This window comes from Falco biarmicus, chromosome 3 (assembly GCF_023638135.1).
Source record: "Falco biarmicus isolate bFalBia1 chromosome 3, bFalBia1.pri, whole genome shotgun sequence".
Taxonomy (NCBI): Eukaryota; Metazoa; Chordata; class Aves; order Falconiformes; family Falconidae; genus Falco; species Falco biarmicus.
In genome coordinates, this window is record NC_079290.1 from 111,540,037 (window position 1) to 111,557,921 (window position 17,885).

The 17,885-nt window shown below is 41.2% G+C and overlaps 3 protein-coding genes across 3 annotated transcripts; all 3 read right to left on the bottom strand.

Annotated features, from left to right (window-relative positions):
• Positions 1–190: 190 nt before the first annotated feature.
• On the bottom strand, positions 191–3,633 carry LOC130145974 (arylacetamide deacetylase-like 3). The gene is given in 5 exon segments (XM_056331536.1): positions 191–1,041; positions 2,006–2,554; positions 2,557–2,598; positions 2,642–2,744; positions 3,613–3,633. Coding segments are annotated over 5 exon segments (1,566 nt in total).
• A 1,319-nt stretch (positions 3,634–4,952) lies between these two features.
• On the bottom strand, positions 4,953–9,477 carry LOC130146319 (arylacetamide deacetylase-like 4). Its single transcript, XM_056332356.1, has 4 exons — positions 9,301–9,477; positions 6,956–7,172; positions 6,493–6,556; positions 4,953–5,727 (listed from the first exon to the last, which is right to left on the bottom strand). The coding sequence occupies exons 1-4, from the start codon at positions 9,475–9,477 to the stop codon at positions 4,953–4,955; spliced, it is 1,233 nt and encodes a 410-aa protein (XP_056188331.1).
• A 2,241-nt stretch (positions 9,478–11,718) lies between these two features.
• LOC130146901 (arylacetamide deacetylase-like 4) lies at positions 11,719–16,198 on the bottom strand. The gene is given in 4 exon segments (XM_056333521.1): positions 11,719–12,493; positions 12,819–12,882; positions 15,419–15,635; positions 16,016–16,198. Coding segments are annotated over 4 exon segments (1,239 nt in total).
• Between the last annotated feature and the right edge of the window lie 1,687 nt (positions 16,199–17,885).

The following is a 17,885-nucleotide window of genomic DNA, read 5'->3' on the forward strand; positions in this document are numbered from 1 at the left end:
AAATAATCTGGTAAATAAATAAAAGGAATCAATCAAATGCTGATTTGAAAGACAAGGGATTGAAACACAGCATGTGGAAAATATTAAGACTGTAAAGACTGAACTAGTCTTACGAGGACAAAGACCAGTGCTCATTTCAAGTTCATGAATATTAAAATTGGTATTTGCATCACATTTTTGCTAACAAGTGCTACCTAAGGTTTGGGAGCCTAAATGGAGACATTAGTGTGAGAAGCATAAGGAAAGTTGGTTTTATAGGCCTTTTTAGGAATTTAACAGTTCTGTCCAATCCCCTTTTCCCAGCAGTAAATAAGAAACCACAATAATCATACAGGCTTATGATTCCGTGGAATCCATCCTCGAGGTGGTACCAGGTCACTTGAACACCGTTGTCCTCCAATCTCTTCTTGTAAAGCAAGCCGTCATCCCTCAGCACATCATACTCGCAAGTCAAGATGAAAGACTCGGGCAGCTGGTGAATAATAGCATCTTCGGCCAACAGCGGGCACAGGTTGGGCTCACAGAATCTTTTCACTGTCTCATAAATTTTGGTTGTGCAGTCAAGTAGCACATGTGGTTTGTAGCCTCTGACCTTAAACTTTTCGGGGATGTTATCTGGACTCACCCACTTCCTGTAATTTAATTTAATATCTATAGGAATATGGGAACCCTCCAAGACCTCATCCAGATTTGATGCATTCCCATTTAGGTACTGTAACACATAGAAAGCGGCGCGTTCTCGGAATAAGAGAGGGACTCCCCGATTCTGCTGATAGGATGGTAAATTGAAGTCCAGTGCCTGAAGGCCCGGGTAGATCAAGATCTGAGCACGTAGTTTGGGGAGGTCTGATCTGCCTGCAAGGGTCTGGCTAACAGCAGCTGCTAGATTGCCCCCAGCACTGTCCCCGCAGACAATGACATTGCCAGGATCCACGTCATAGTGCTCGATATTCTTCATGAAGTGTATGGTGGCACTAAGACAGTCTTCATACGCAGCAGGGTATTTGTGTTCAGGGGCTAAACGATACCCGGTACACATAAGGAGGCAACAAAAGAGAAGGAAGTGTCATAAGCTCAAATGCAAATTTCTTAACAGCACCTTTTTTTTTGCCATGTTTGGAGTATTTTTCCTTCAGCAAAGAAACCCCCAGTGCTGTTATCTGCTAAACAGGTGTTTGTCCAGTGAGTTATCGCAGATAAATGATAGCCAGTAGGATGAAGTTGCAAGGATGTAGCATAGCTGGGATTGTCTTCGTAGAACAGCACTAATCAGAACTTAAGTGATCCAAGTTCATTTTGCTCTTCTGGTATAGACTGCATCTGGCTTACAGATAAAGTAATTTAATCGATCTGCACCTCGCCTTTACTTAGGGTATTTTGCCTTGAGAATTTTTTTTACTCTATTTTTCTTTATTTAAATAATGGGACAGTTATAGTTTTCTGTATTATTAAAATACATTAGCATTTTCTTTACTGTTAGAAAGCTCCTTGGAGTTTACAGGGCAATTACATCTACTTAAATGGATCACTGAATCATCACCTTCCAAGTTCGTTTATTAGTCAGTTCTCAACATGTTAGAAAACTCTTCTGGAAAACATTCCCTCTTTTCTGCGTGGTGCCAGCAGCACGCCGTGCTGGGAGGCACACGACCATGCTGGGAGGCACACGGCCATGCTGGGAGGCACATGGGCCGTACTGGGAGGCACATGGGCTCTACTGGGAGGCACACGGGCTGTACTGGGAGGCACATGGCCGTGCTGGGAGGCACACAGGCCATATTGGGAGGCACACGGGCCATACTGGGAGGCACACGGGCCATACTGGGAGGCACACGGCCATGCTGGGAGGCACACGGCCGTGCTGGGAGGCACACGGCCGTGCTGGGAGGCACACGGCCGTGCTGGGAGGCACATGGCTGTGCTGGGAGGCACATGGGCCGTGCTGGGAGGCACATGGCCATGCTGGGAGGCACACGGGCCCTGCTCGGGGCTCGCCCCGCCTCACCAGACTGGGGAGAGGCCATGAGCACCCCCTGAGGTGCTGCCAGGCCACAGGGGTCTGGGCACACAGTGTGCTGAGGGGTGGCATTCCCACAAGATGTGCCACCCTGCCATGCCCAGAAGTGCCCAGAAGCAAAAAGACGCTGGCCCGCAGGGTCGCACCGGCGTAGCTGTCCCGGCACAACCACCGCTGGCTCTCCGGCGGCGTGACGGCAGCCCCGCTCACGGGGATCCGCAGGAAAGCGGGGGGCTGCGCGCTGCCGCCCGGCTCCACAGGCAGCGGCCCTTTTCCCGCCCTTTTCCCGCCCCTCACAGCCGCCTCCCCTCGCCTCACGCGGGCACCCGCGGCTCGCCGGCAGCGCCGAGCTGCCCGAACATGACGCGCAGTCTCCGCCAGATTTCGGTCCCGGGCCAGAATCATCGCCCCGGCTCCGGCAGGGACCGCGGCAGCGCCCGGCTGCGCTGCGGCAAGAGGCCGAGGCCCGGCCCGCCCAGCCGGTGCCGCAGGACAGCCGCCCGCCGCCGTGCAAGAAGATGGCGGCCGGGCGCAGCCGGCAGATGGCGCGCGGGGCCGGTGGAGCCGCACTGGGCCCCGGCCTCACGGTGCGGCCCCGGCCCCACGGTGCGGCCCCGGCCCCACGGTGCGGCCCCGGCCCCGGCCCCAGCTCCAGCTCCCGCCCGGCGCGCACGTAGCGGCTGAAGGCGATCCGGCTGCACACCCCCATCTTCTCCCAAATCTTCCCCTCTTCGAAGAGAGGGAAGAGAGCCCGGCCGAGCGGAGCGCGGCCTCCCCGCGGGCAGCAGCTGCAGCAGCCGGGCAGGTTGCCACGAAGGAGACCCTGCGCCTGCCGCCCCCCGGCCGCTGCCAGGCCTGAGGGGGCACCTGGGCTTTGTGTCGGCGGGGCCCAGCCCGCCCCAGAGCCGCAGGCCTCCACCTTCAGCCTTGGTGGCCGCCCCAGGGCTGGTCCTCACCGAGAGCTGGCCCAGGAGAAGATGGAGCTGAGGCAGTGCGCCCGGCCGAGCGGGGTGGCAGTGGCACCGCGCGCCTGAGCAGGTAGGCCCACGTGTCCCACTCACGCTCCGTCAGGCAAAAATGGCTTACGGGAAAAAAAAAGGAGTTTCTGTCCCAGCGTCACCACATGCTAGGGTTTGTGCCAGCCTCCCACCACTGCCCACCTTGCCACTCGGGTGTCATTCCCCAGTGGTTCCCCTGAGTCTCTGGTTTTATCTGCTTAAGAAGCACCTAGCTTTCCATCAGTATTACTGGAAAGCCCCAAGAATGGCCTAAAAACCATCATCTGTGCTGAGCTAAAATGGAAGCCAAAGCAATCTCACTTTTTATAAATAATTAATTTAAACTTTATTAGGGAAACTGAGCTGATAAAGCTTGGGTTTTTATGATTGGCTTAGTCCCTGTGTTGTAGGGAAAACCTGGCTAAAACTGCTTGAGGCCTAACAGATTACTTTACAAAAATTGTTCTCTAAAGTCAGCTCCCCAAAAAAGGAAAGCCGCCTGGGTGTAGCCAGCATCTTATTTTATATTTACACATATAACCTTACAAAAAGAACACCTCAAACACATTTCTGGCAGAAATCATGAGAGCAACTCACCATAGCAGATGTACAAATCATAGAAGCAAGGACAATTCGAAGCTTTCCAGGGTGATTAACTCCAGGAGGGATGCTGAAGTTGGAGTACTCGGATTTAATTGTTTGCATAATTGCTAGGATGAATGAAGCAGTAAAAATCACCAGCAGTATCACCGGCAGTATATAAAACCCCACCATTTCACTTAACCAAAGGTGAGGTATCTTTATGCCTATCTTTGATTTATCTTTCTCAGTAGTAACAGATCTCTCAAGTGCCACACACTTTAAAGTCCTTGGAAATATTTGCAAGGTGCCCTCATGCATCACATTGGAGAAGAGTCAGAGGAGAATGTATTTAATTTCCTGTTTAGCTTTATATTAATTGTGGGATTGATACAGGGCCTGATATTCTACGTGCTATTATTGGATTGCGGATGATATGAAAGGCTGTTCAGAGAGAGATAGCTGTTAAGTACCGAATGACATTCCAGTTTATGATGGTCACTATTTACAAGGAGAGACAACTAATGTGGAGGTTGTCTCTTACATCTGATCTGCAGCCACAACATATTGCTTCCTGTGTTGTGGACATTCTTTTAGAATATATAGTTTTAACAATGACATTTAGAAAAGAAAACGGGAGCTAACATGAAGGGAAAAAACCAAGCCAGCTAACATGTGCTCTAGAAAGGTAAATACATCAATCTTACTTTGTTGTTGAAGTATTTAAGTACAGGAACAAGTTTTTCAGCATACCTATGTGTTTCATAAACATAGGGAAACACAGCATTTCCTCCATTTTAATTTAAACAAAGCTGTTAATAGACTATCTCTGTTGGTGACAGTTGCAGTTTTGACTTCATTTATTTGAGTCTAAAATACCAGTTACCTAGTGCATAGAAATTTTCTGCAAGTTGGTGACTGGGAATCTTAGAATCAGGTGCTACCTGTAGCATATAGCATGGGCACTGCATTGTAGCATTGTAATACCGGTACATTGTAATACTTTCTCCTTCGCCAAAATGCACTTGGCCTCTAGGAAGAATGACACCATCCATTGTAATTGAATAAAATTGATCAGACTAGATGTTGATTTAAAATTTTACTGCATCTTTAATGTTCACTGGGAGAATGGAAAGTGTCTAGTACAAATAGATCATTAAAATAGGCAGACTGCACATGAAATACTTCAAACAGCGCTGAAAGAAACTTTCACAGCGTTCTTGAAATACATTCTTCAGTGGTCACACTGACGTAATTGCTCATTAAGAAATTGTCCTATCTAAACCTCTTGTAGGGAATTTGGGAGATAAAAGACCACAGAAAATTGGCAGTTCTTACAGAAGAAAAGAAAATTGTTTCTATAAGCTTTTTAGAAAGTTCACAATATTGTCAAGACCCCTTTTCCCAGCTGGAAATGAAAACCAATCACTATTAAATGTATTTATGATTCCGTGGAATCCATCCTCGAGGTGGTACCAGGTCACTCGAACACCGTTGTCCTCCAATCTCTTCTTGTAAAGCAAGCCGTCATCCCTCAGCACATCATACTCGCAAGTCAAGATGAAAGACTCGGGCAGCTGGTGAATAATAGCATCTTCGGCCAACAGCGGGCACAGGTTGGGCTCACAGAATCTTTTCACTGTCTCATAAATTTCGGTTGTGCAGTCAAGTAGCACATGTGGTTTGTAGCCTCTGACCTTAAACTTTTCGGGGATGTTATCTGGACTCACCCACTTCCTGTAATTTAATTTAATATCTATAGGAATATGGGAACCCTCCAAGACCTCATCCAGATTTGATGCATCCCCATTTAGGTACTGTAACACATAGAAAGCGGCGCGTTCTCGGAATAAGAGAGGGACTCCCCGATTCTGCTGATAGGATGGTAAATTGAAGTCCAGTGCCTGAAGGCCCGGGTAGATCAAGATCTGAGCACGTAGTTTGGGGAGGTCTGATCTGCCTGCAAGGGTCTGGCTAACAGCAGCTGCTAGATTGCCCCCAGCACTGTCCCCGCAGACAATGACATTGCCAGGATCCACGTCATAGTGCTCGATATTCTTCATGAAGTGTATGGTGGCACTAAGACAGTCTTCATACGCAGCAGGGTATTTGTGTTCAGGGGCTAAACGATACCTGGTACACAGAAAGTGGCAACAAAAGTACGAGAAGGAAAGTGGGTTTAAAGATATTGCTGAAAATACTGGTTCCTACCACCAGTGATACCTGGATTCCTCAGAATTTCCCTTTCTCCACAGGCTGATCATAAATAAACTGTGGCTAGTTCAGCCAGGTGGTGCAGATTAATTTGTTAGGATATCATCTGTTTAGGATGTTTCTCAGGTCTTTAAGAACACAAGAGTAACCACCCTCCAATTATGTCTGGGGTTTATTGACATTCATTTAGTCATTTTATGCTTTAGCTTTCCATGGGTTGGATACAAATGTCAGTGCTTCTGTTTTACGTCTTTATTACAGTGCAACTATATTCTCATAATCCAAATCCTTATGTCAGTACATCGATGATGTCTTGTCATTCATGTAGTGCCTCTGTTAGCATTAGGCAGAGTTCCCTTGAATAATGATTAAGTCGAATATATGGCTTACTATCTGTTTACTATCGATTTTGAGTTTGGAATTTGAAAACATTGATTCAAAACTTCATTTTCCCGCTAGATATCCCCAAGTATTATTTGTGATGTAGTCAAACAGTGAAAACTTAGCTTGAGTCAGCCTTCAGTGGCTCCAAACAAAAGCAGAGTGAATTTGTAAATCGCATCCTTGACAAGTCCTACAGAAACACTTACCTGAGAATGGTTGTTGCTGCACTCAGGGAAGCTCTAAGGTGATATGAACGCTATGGGAAATAATCTCTAAAAAGCAATGTGAGGAAAGACTCACCCAACAGATACAACCACTGACTCGCTTTCTCTGGCAATACAGCGGCATAGCTTTTCATGAGTCTCTGAAAGAAACATATTTGGTGGGGTTTGGATTTGTTTAGTTTTGGTTTGTTTTTTTCCCCAGAGTGTTAACATTGTCTATTGCAGAGGTCAAAGAATTGCAAGAAGAAAACACTATTTCCCCTTGCCACATAGCTCTTCAGATCTTTTGTACCCCGTCATCTTCCTATTTCAATATTTGCTTACTGTATTTTTTCCTCTTATACCTCGTCGTCCTTGTCTTTTAAGAAAAACAATGCACAGCAGATGCTTTCCTCTAACAGCAGTGCTTGGGAGAGTGCATCTGTGGTTATACTTGAATGTCATAACTGCTACAGGTCAGGCGACAATCAGCTTTACCATTTATGAAGAAAATACTTCTTTAGCTAAATTACAATATTTTTTTCTGTTAGATATCTTACCAAGACTTCCAAATACCCATCCTCCTCCATGGAAAAACACAACTCCTCTCCTTTGGCTGGCAGATGGATCCTTAGGCTGATAAATCCTTACAGGCACTTTCTCAAACCACAGGTCCTTGATGAAGAGCTTTGAGTCCATTCCCAGAGTCTTTCTTTCTTGTGTGTACCGGACAAATGTAACCTGACTGCAGATGCCAATATTCTCCAAAATCTTTCCCTGTTTAAATGCAAAGAGAATAGGGAGTTCACTCAAGAGATTCTGTATTTTCCAAGGTAAAGGAACTGTATGGGCAGTATACTCATGATGTCTAAGTCGTATAGTTTAGGGCAATCATAAAATATTTGAGTAGTTGTACAAGTGTAGTACAACTGCACAACTAACAGTAGCATCATGAGAGGTCACATGAACAGCAGTGCTCACCAAAAAACATAATCCCAAAACAACACAGCATTAACAAAGACTGGTGAAATATATTCGTTTGCTTTCTCAGCAGGTCCTTTACCTAACATTGAAAACAAGTTTGATTTTCACTGGTTATTCTGTCCTTGCCCCTGAGAAGATGTGAAAACGTTGTGAAAGATGATAGTTCTGGTGCTGATTTTCATTATTTGGATACTTGCCCAAAGCAGAGTTGACTAACTTGAGAATATATTGGATAATTGCTTTTTGATTGGTCTCAGAAATGTTCACTGATGTATACAATACAATGAAAGATCCTGAGATATTTAGTAGGACCAAACTTCTGATCTTTACATATGCTGACGTGATATTCGTGCCAGGCACCAGAAGATGAAAAAAATATAAATGAGAGCTACTGGTCCAATATAAGTTTGCAAAAATAAGAAAAAAAGGCATAACTCTGTTTTGAAATACATTATTTAGTCGTGCCAAACCAGTACTTTGGTCCTTATGAAGATTTGGATCAAGCTCTTAGTATTCAATATTTTGTTATGAATATTTCCATCTGTATGGATTGTCAGTGCGGTGTATGCTTCTCGATATATTTACCTATGAAAGATCTTTTCTTCAGTGACTCCAGGTATTTGTAATGTTCTCCATAACAGATTTTGAAGCTGAAGAAACTAATATATTTTGCAACCTACTGATTTTAATTCATTATAGAAACTAATCTTAGTGTCTCTGATTGTATACAAACATGATCAAGTTATTTATTCTTTTGGATGTGCTATTTTCCAAGCAGAAATGGAACAACTCCAAAGAATATTCTCACCTTTACATTCAACTTGTTTGGTCTCTTTCATCCTGTATTGTTTACATTGCTGCATACAGTTCTGGTTTATGGTGTTAATGGGCAGTGTGTAGATGATAAAAAGAGAACTGGCTTTTCTGGCTGCTTGAGTGAAGTAATCTCTTTCTAACTGCAACTTGTGTGCAGCCAAAGCATGTGAATATGTATCTAGAATTCTTTACTGTGGTCCACTATAATCTAGAGTATTTCTGACAATTATTCCCCCCCAGCCCCATTTTAAATAGTTTTTCTCTCTTGGAGGTGTTTAAGTACATTATTAAATATGTGCACAATTTCTGCCATCTCATATATTTCTAACAACTTCTGTCATCACAGCATCTGTGCGTCTATCATTACATGGAAATAGGCTGATTCAGTGAGATCCTGTGTCAGCAGAGATCACCAGAAGTTGAGTGCTGGTAAGAGCTTCAGCTCCTGTGGGCTGGTTAGCTTCCCACTCTTTTACCTGCCAGCTCATCTGAAGAAGTTGGGCTGGCCAGAACCCCCCATTCCCATCAGAGAAGCCTGCTTAGTTGCTGCAGAAGTTATAAATATGTGTTCAAGGGAGATGGAATTCTTTCAGCTCCTCTTGAGCAACATTACCTAACTTTGTCACTTGTGTGACAAAAACTCCCCCTTCCCAAAACCAGTTTTGAAATGTTCAGTTTCCAATTTTATCTTCAAAATAAATACTTAACTCCTCATACCCAGATCCAAGAAGAGCTAGAAAGCATGACCCAAAAACATCTGATATACAGAATGGAAATATAAATGATCCAACATATGATAGTGTTCTTAATTAAATTATTGCTAGGTTAGTACAATTAATTGCAGAAGCACAGTCAGACTTTCAAATGCTTGTGTTAGGCGGCATTTATATACTGCCTAATGTAAGAGCTAGGCAGGACTGTAGTAATGCAGTGTAGCATAAAAAATCTGGTAAAGGTTTCTTTAGAAAAAATGAACATGTAGCACGACAGCAATGCCCTGCTCTCCTCCCTGAAAATTAATTCCAAGTAGGGTTCTAGCGTTGCATTGTTTAAAATCTATAGGTTTAACCATTCTTCCCCCAGAAATCACACCAGGTTAACTTACCACCACGGCTCTGCTTATTAAAATTACATGAATGATTCGGAGCTTTACAGGCTGGTCCACTCCAGGAGGAATTTCTGAGTTGGAGATATCAAAATTAATTGCCCCTATGACCAATAATATGAATCCAGCAACAAAAACTGCTAAGAATAACACCAGCAGTGTGTATACAACTGCCATTTTGCCAAGCAGCAAAGTGATCTGAAATGCCTTTGATTTGACTTTCCCAGATACCTTCGGTTTGTTACTTCCTGATTCTTTGTTTGTCATAAGGTTGCTCTAGTAAAAACCTTTCTCCTGCCTTTTACGAATACATTAGTAGGTATCTTTCCCTCTCCCACTTTCTTCCCCTGTGCTGCCTTTATTTCACAAAAAATAAGTTGGTTAAAGCCCTGAACTCATTTAAAGATCTATGCCAGCATCACTTTGGAATTTTTGCAAGAAACCAGTCCTTAGCTGGTTATTAAGCATTAATATTAAATTAGTTAGAGGTGGAAGATGGACACAGGGCATTTGTGTGCTTTGAGTCTGTGACACTAAACCGCACTATTCTGAAGAAGAGTCTCTCTAGGATTTTGCAGAGATATGCTTATGATGATTCTGACTCTAAAGGGCCAAATGGATTGTCACCAATGTTTTTCAGAAAAGTGTGCTTATAAAATGATGCCATTATCTCAATCTCAGTTTTTATTAGTTTTTGTGTTTTCTTCTAAAAGAAAAACATGGTTAGAAAAACCCACAGGAGGCTGAGTTTAGATTCATGATCAGGTTACCTCCTGTCAGGTGAGCTTCAGTCACTCTCAGTGTGCAATAGGTACAGCATAAAATGGCTTAAGGTAATCGGCAATTAAAGAGTTCGAGTCAAACTGCTTTATCTTGCTCTTGCTGTAGAATGGGATTGTGCTAATGTAGAGTGCTGTGATGTAAATGAAGCTTGAGATACTAATTGTGAATCTGAGTCTGCAACTCTTCAGATAACTAGGATATCAGAACATTCTTGAAATTGCAAATTCCCCGGGGAAATGAAAGAAATAAAAATCTAACTTCAATAATCAGCCATGTTATAATGTAACTTTTTTATTTTAAGTGAAATTGTAAGTGATAGGAGGAAAGTACCATGCCATTTTAGTTAGAAAACTTCATAGAAAATTAAATTTCATTATTTTTTCCAATGAGAAGTTGAGTATTTTTAATAGGGCACATGGTCATTGTAAAATATTCTGAAATAGAAGGAAATGGTTTGTTTAAAATGGCAAAAGTCCAGATTAAAAAAAAAAAAAAAAGCCCACCCAGTGGTGTTGCTGGACTTTCAGTTTGTGTTATGGTTCCACAGTTGTGTGATCATATACAATAGTCTTGGATAGTCCAGTAGTCTGGTAAATGAATTACTGTGCAGAGCACAGGTTTGACAAGGTAGAATTAGCAAGACTGTGGTCTCTGTCTGCCAGTGTTGCATGGTTCCTTTCACCATGAGGTGTTTGTTCAGGTTCATCACTGAGTATGTGTTTAGCAAATGTAACTTGCTCTCGTAACAAATATTTGAAGAGCTAGTTTGTTGGTTTTTGTTGTTGTTGTTGTTGAAAGCATCACAAAATTGCCATAGCATTACAGTGGTAAGATAATACAATGTTGTGCTCCTCTGCCTTCTTACATCTGTGATCTTCAGAACTTTTTCAACAAATGTAGCGTAACAGGTAGTCTTGAGCATGAGACAATCTTGAAGGAAAGAGTACAAAAAGGAAAAGAAGTCTCACCTCTACACTTCCCTAACATGTAGACACTCATTAAAGTTTAGGGATTCTAGTTTAAGAATCAAGTTCCAAAATGAAATGTTGTTTCTCAGATTCCAAACAAAGTCAAACACATACTAGTTCCAGTTTAGAACTTCTGCCTGGGACAGAAGCCTTTCTTTTGAAAGTCTTTGTGCAAACTAACCCTAAAAATCAAAATGTATAGCTGCAATTTCCCTATTGGACATAAGACTTGATAGAACCCGAGTCATTGGGCTCTCCATCTGATAGTGTAAACACCTCCTGTCTCTCACCAAATGGACCAAAGTAGACCCCGCTTGTTGTCTTCAGCATTTATGGGCCGTCAAAGAATCTTCAGGGAGGGGTGTTCTTGCTGCTTGCCTTGAATGTGTGCCAGCCATGCAAAGATACTGGGATTGCTAGAGTTAAAGTGAAAGAGTATGTTCCAAGTGGCTTGGGTTTGCATCTTGGATCTTATTGGTGTGCTTTTATTATAATGTTTTCTAGAATGGTGGTGCTTTAAATAATCTTAACATTTTTTAGAGAGTCACTATAGAAGCAGAAATAAGAAAGTAAAAAATGCAATCTAAATCCAAAACATTAATCAAAAGTGTTAACATTCTTTGCCAAGAATAATGCAAGACTTGCATCTTTATTCTGAAAAATACTTTTATAAACTGTTTATATACTTCACAGTACTATCCATTATCTTTTTTCCAGATAAAAAGGAAAAAATCCCGTAGCCAAAAAAGGCTAAAATTCCATGGAACCCACTTTCACAATGATACCAGGTCACTTGAACACCATTGTCCTCTAATCGCTTCTTGTATAATAGTCCGTCATCCCTCAGTACATCAAACTCACAGGTCACAATGTAGGATTCAGGGAGCTGGCAAATTATGGAGTCTTCAGCTAAAAGTGGGGAAAATGTTATTGCTAAAAGTTCTTTGACTGCTTCATGGACTTCAGGTTTGTATGAAGTGGATTTCTGTGGTACATAGCCTCTAATCTTAAATTCATCAGGAATAATGTCAGCACTTATCCATTTTTTATACTTCCGTTTCATACTCTCAGGAACATGGCAGTTTTGTAGGACATCTTCCAAAACTGATGGCTCTTTATTAAGATAACGAAAACAGAAGTAGATAACTAGCCTCCGAAACAACATGGGGACTGAAGCATTCTGCTGATAGGAAGGCAAATGAAAATCTAGCCCCTGTAGTCCAGGATAGAGTAAGACTTGAGCACGTACTTTTGGGAGATCTTTTTTATTCAGCAGTATTTGGCAAATAACCGTAGCAAAATTAGCTCCACAGCTGTCACCACTAATGATGATGAGAGCAGGATCCACATGATACTCTTCTAAATTCCTCATAAAGTATAAGGTGGCATTGAGACAATCAAAATATTGCCCTGGGTATGGGTGTTCAGGAGCCAAACGATAACTGAAATGTCAACAGTACTGTGGTTATTGTCAAAGTAATTATAAAAATTTAACTTGTGTTGTTCATGGTTGACTGGTATGATAGTTATGTAGGCCTTTTTTCCTAATTTTTAAAGATTATATTTGTTTTTAACTAGTGTAGTTTGGAAAGAAAAACTAATGGTATTAGAATACTTTGCCTATAAGCACACTTCTAAATTAAACGAAAGGCTAAAGCAAAAAATAGGGAGCCCAATCTAAAAAAAGTATTTTCAGCAGATTTTTCAGAAGTGTTTCAACACTGAACTGTATTACCACAAATACTTCTATGTAAAAGTAGCACTTACCCAACAGACGCAACCACTGAGTTGCATTTTTTGGCAATATATCAGCATATTCTTTCAAAAGCTCCTAAAGAGAAAGTTTATCAGAAATCATGTTTTAAAAATCAAATATCCTTTTGAAATGAAAATATAGATCCTTGAACCTATGCTTTGTGGAAGGCACTGCAACATGAGACCGATGAGTAACTTGTGTTACGCAATGCAGTCTTTACATGTTAACACATTCTCTGGTTATTGGTCAGTGGCTGTTAGGGCATAAGCGTGTAAGAATGGTAATACTAGGAAAAAACAGAAGTCTGTCTAGGCTGGTATTGCACCTCAGCTGGTGGTCAGCAAAAGATGGCTAAGGAGAAGCATAAGCTGAGGACAAGCATGTAGTAATAAGAAGCATACAAAAAGTTGAGGCTCAGAGAACTCCTTTGAGACAGAAACTGTGTCTTTATATTTAATGCCATTGATTAATATTTCTTCCCTGAATTATTCAAACCACTTCTCAAAGCCATGATTTTAACATTAACAACTTTATGCATTGAAAATGTCCATAGCTTGCTTACAAACATGTAAAGAACCATTTCTGTTTGCTCATTTTGTACCTGGCATTCACTACTTCTATTTGGTGACATACCATCACCTCAGTCTCCTTTATTCATGTATTTGCTGACTCATTTAAAAAAATTTAAATTCATTTGTGAAGCATGGCTGCCATTCATATGGATTTTAAGGAGTAAGTCATATTTATCTGCCCAATGATCCTGTTCATTGTAGCTTCTGCTAACTTGCTAGTTGCAGACTTCAGGCTTACTAGTATGTAGATTCCCCAAGTCCCTTTAAAAGCTTGTCCTTATGTTGCTTTCCTGTTACCAAGTATGATCGGGAATTCAAACGGAAGGTCACATGATACAGTCAGTGTATCGGTATGGGTATTATATTAATCCATGGCATATGATACAGCTCCCTCAGTGTCCTGATTGTGCAACAGCAATTGTGTTGTGAACAACAACTACAACTATGCAACTTTGTGGTGTGTTTTTTAATTCCAGCAATGGCAATTTACCTTTCACTTAGATTGGAAGAGGCTTATCTCTTGAGTCCACCCAAACTAGCTCTAGAACTGGAAGCATCACAGCTGGTGTCAGCCTAACACTCCACCCAGATTAACATGCTCTGCAGTGAAACGAGGGTAGATTATTTCTGCCACAGTGCAGAACGGAACCTCAGTTACTAGGGGTTTGTATTGTATTGTAAACTATTACTGTTTCTGCATGATGCTCAATGAAGCTAGGGAGACTCTAACTCGTTTGCAGGTAACTGAAGTCTGTCTAATGTAGTGCTAGTGGAGACTTACCCTTTGAAACAGTAAAGGTTTCAAACCCCACGAACTTCCCTGTCTGACCCCTGGAATGAAGCCTGGGTTTCCATGTTAGGTGCCCTGGCTTCCAGACAAAGCACACATAGACTTGGTTGCTCAGAAAAAGATTCAGAATGATTAGGAGGCTGAGCCAGCTGCTACTGAGGCAATCAAAGGGTTGTCTCCCTTTCTGAAAAAGAAATAAAGCATTCTGTGCAGTGTTATCACAAGGATCAAACTCTCCCAGACTGCTTCTATTTTTAATGCTCATTTATTATTTATATTTCCCTTCATTTTCATTCCTTGTTTGCATGAATGGGAATATATGTACAGATTAGGTTTTTAATGTATTCTTTAAATTCTATTTTGGACCATGTTATATCTTTTAGACTTCCTTTGATGCATGGACTGCAAGTTGAGAAACACTGACTTTTGTAGTGTTTCCACACAAAAGTTTAGTGCTGAGCGCAGAAGTATATCTTAAATTCTGTACTTTGAGGCTCTACCCAAGCTTACAGGAAATACTTCAGTCCAATTGAGATCCAAAACTAAAAATTTCTCCTTGAGAAGTAAGCAAAGCATTGTTCCAAAGAAGGAAGCCAGAATATACTCTTTTTAGCAACAGCATTGCCATTTTCATGATACTGTAATTATTCCAGAAAGTAGATCTAGGCTGAGTTCCATATCAACCTAAAAGGATTTTAAGGTACATTTTCAAAAAAGATGGAGTACAGAGAATGAGAGAAGAGCCATAGATTCCAACTCTTACTCCAGGACTGTTGCTGTATCTTATTTTTAGCTAGCCATTAGTTAAGGTTCATGAACATCCTGTGAGCTGATCTTCCCTCACAGTGACCTAAGCATACGTGTTTTGTTTTAATGGTGTCTCTTTCTCGGCCCCAGCAAACTGAATCTTTCTCAGAACAGCTTCAACAGGAGGAGCAGAGTCCCTTTGCTGTTAGCTGACAGCTGATTGAGGGGTTTCTGAATCACAGTTCTGGAGTTAGAAGCCTCAGGTCTGCTAAGAGCTGCTTTCATCAACTTTGCCTGTAGCCCAGAGAAAGCAGAAATGTGATTACCTGGACTGTGCACTAGACTATTAATTCCACAAGGTGTTTTGCATTTGTATTGGGACTGATTGCAAAGGCTATCGTCACTAGAAAGGACAGGTGAGATACTGACTGACACATGTCTGAAGGTAAAAGTGTAAAAGGTTTGGATTTGATTTTAAAAACAAAACTTGCTGATTTCTTACTAATGCTCCCAAATGTGCCAGCGCCTCCATGAAAATACAGTATTCCTCTTCTTTTGCCGGTAGGTGGCCATTTAGGCTGATAAATCCTCAATGGTACCTCATCTGCTTTGACATCTTTGATAAGAAGTTTTGAATCTCTCCATGGTGGTATTCCATCTAGGATAACTCGCAATAAGCTTAAATCACTGCAGATCCCTAGCTTCTCCAAAATCTTTCCCTGTGGAAAATAAAGAATTTGGAAGAAGAAGAGTAATGTAGGCTTGCTTCTGAATAGATAGCATTATTAAATATACATGCAGTTTAATAGGTACAGAATACATGCAGTTATTTTTTAATTCTCATGTGAAAGTTTTCCAATGTATAGTGGCTGTAGTTTGACAGATGCACTGAAAAATCTAAATAAGCTTTTAAGATCAGTCGTATCAGTTTTATGAGTTAATTTAACGTGATGTGGTTCATATAGCAATGCTTACAGGCTTCAGGAGAGTGAATTGCTTCTTCTTGTCTTTTTTTTTTTTCTTAAGTCATTGTCTTCCTGCTCCCAAATATCCTACCAAAATAAAAGTGAAAACCCCAGTTATAAGAAAGTTAACTTACCAAGACCATGGTTGTAAGCAACAATGAATGGAAAAACCGAAGCTTTAGAGGTTGGTCAATTCCAGGTGGCAGTTCTGAATTGAAAAAATCATAAAACAACCCGCCCAAAACCAGTGCTGGTATTATAACAGGAGAAATTAAACCCATTCCTATTATTGCTAAAATTGTATAAACCAATGCCATTTCACTTCGACAGAAGTGAACACTTAAAAAACCTATGCTGTCTTTAGCCTTGTTTTCAAGTGTTTCTGAGGTGTCTTCACAGGAGACTAAGCACTCAGTTCATAAGCAGAATAAAAAGTTTATTAATGTTGCAATACCATAATTTTCTCCACCCTTCTTTTGTTAATGATATTACTGGCAACACTTCCTTATACTAAAATAAAGGCAGGGGGAAGCTTCTACCCTTTACAAAAGGTGGAATTCAAAGTACGTGGAATTGATTTGTATCATGAGTTCTTCACTAACAATGAGAAATTATTATTATTCAGAGGGGCCCTTAACTGAAGATTGTCTGTGTTTGGTTCATTGTGGGTTCATTATGGATGGACATTCCTGTTGTAGTGTTAAATTTTAGTGATGTGGGGCTACTTGCAGTTGTCATCAAGGTATATACCTCTCTGAGAAGAAAAATACTCAAATCCACGTGTTTTTGAAACTTTGTTTCATAGTGGAATGCACAGAGACATTAATTCTTTAATTTTGGTTTAAATAAGAGTACATTTGCTCGGTGTATAACCTGTGATATGCTCTGGCAGACAGATTTGCTCTGTTTATGTGATATATGTCTACATTACTTCAGCTGTGCAAGATAGATGTTTTACGCATAGATACCGCTATTCACATCGGAGTAGGAATACAAGTAGAATCAGTGCTAGACAGTGCAAGTCTTAATGTACATTAAAGTCTCTCCAGATACATGGTGGTGTGTTTGTAGATTTAAGTCACTGTTGTTTCTGGTAAAAGCTTTTCACTAATTAAACTCCCAGAATTTTATTTTCATTGTAATTCTTGTTTGTAGTTTAATGTACAGGCATTAGGAATACATGTGTATTAGAGAGGAATGATTAAAGTTGGTGGCAGTTGTTTGGTGAAATAATTTTTCTGGTTTGTATTCTTCTTAGCAGAATGTCATTTCCACACAATTTTAAAGTTACAGCTCCCAAACTTTTTCCTCTCCTGGCTTTTAAAGTGAAATTCCAGTCTGAAAACTGAATCAGTCCTTAGCTTCATTAGCACAGTATTTAAAGCAAAGCAAAAATTTTTACACAATTGTAGCTTGTGGAGACAAGAATGTGTGGGATAAAGCAACCAATTTGCACCAACATTTGTGAAATGGGCAGGTCGTGGGCTGTTCACAGTAAGAGCTTTGCCTTGGCTGGGGTTGGCTGTCCCTTACATGGAGCATAAATCTAGCGATATAGTTCCTTACAAATGTCAGACTAGTGCTGAAGCCAAACCCAGACTCTGGTCAACGCTCATTCTGTCCTAAGCTTATCAACATATATCTGCAGGGCTTTTTCTGCAACACAGTAGGGTCATCCTGTGGATGGTTTTGGTTATTGGTTCTATAAATAGTTTCTCTGTAGTGTGATATTATAGCACAGTCTGTGGGGTTTTTATTATTTGTTTTGCTGTATTTTCCCAGCAAAACAGCAGAACACCACAGTTGTTATTAAGTGCTTATTTCCGATGTCTGTGCCATCAATCCAAATATCCTGAAATAAGTTAACACATGGAGATCAGCTTTGAATATTGTGTTTCAGCATTCTTGATAGTTTCTTATGTTTGAATCCTCAGAGGAGGAATATTCTGTGCTTTCAGAAGAACCTGTAAACAAGAATAGTAAACTCATAAAGGCACTTAACAA

What these genes read in the sequence shown, in the direction of transcription:
- LOC130146319 (XM_056332356.1), bottom strand. Translation starts at nt 9,477, where the DNA reads ATGGCAGTTGTATACACACTGCTGGTGTTATTCTTAGCAGTTTTTGTT. An exon ending in ATGGGTATTTGGAAGTCTTG is followed by an intron (nt 6,557 to 6,955) that starts GTAAGATATCTA and finishes TGTTTCTTTCAG; the next exon opens with AGACTCATGAAAAGCTATGC. An exon ending in TCAGTGGTTGTATCTGTTGG is followed by an intron (nt 5,728 to 6,492) that starts GTGAGTCTTTCC and finishes TCTGTGTACCAG; the next exon opens with GTATCGTTTAGCCCCTGAAC.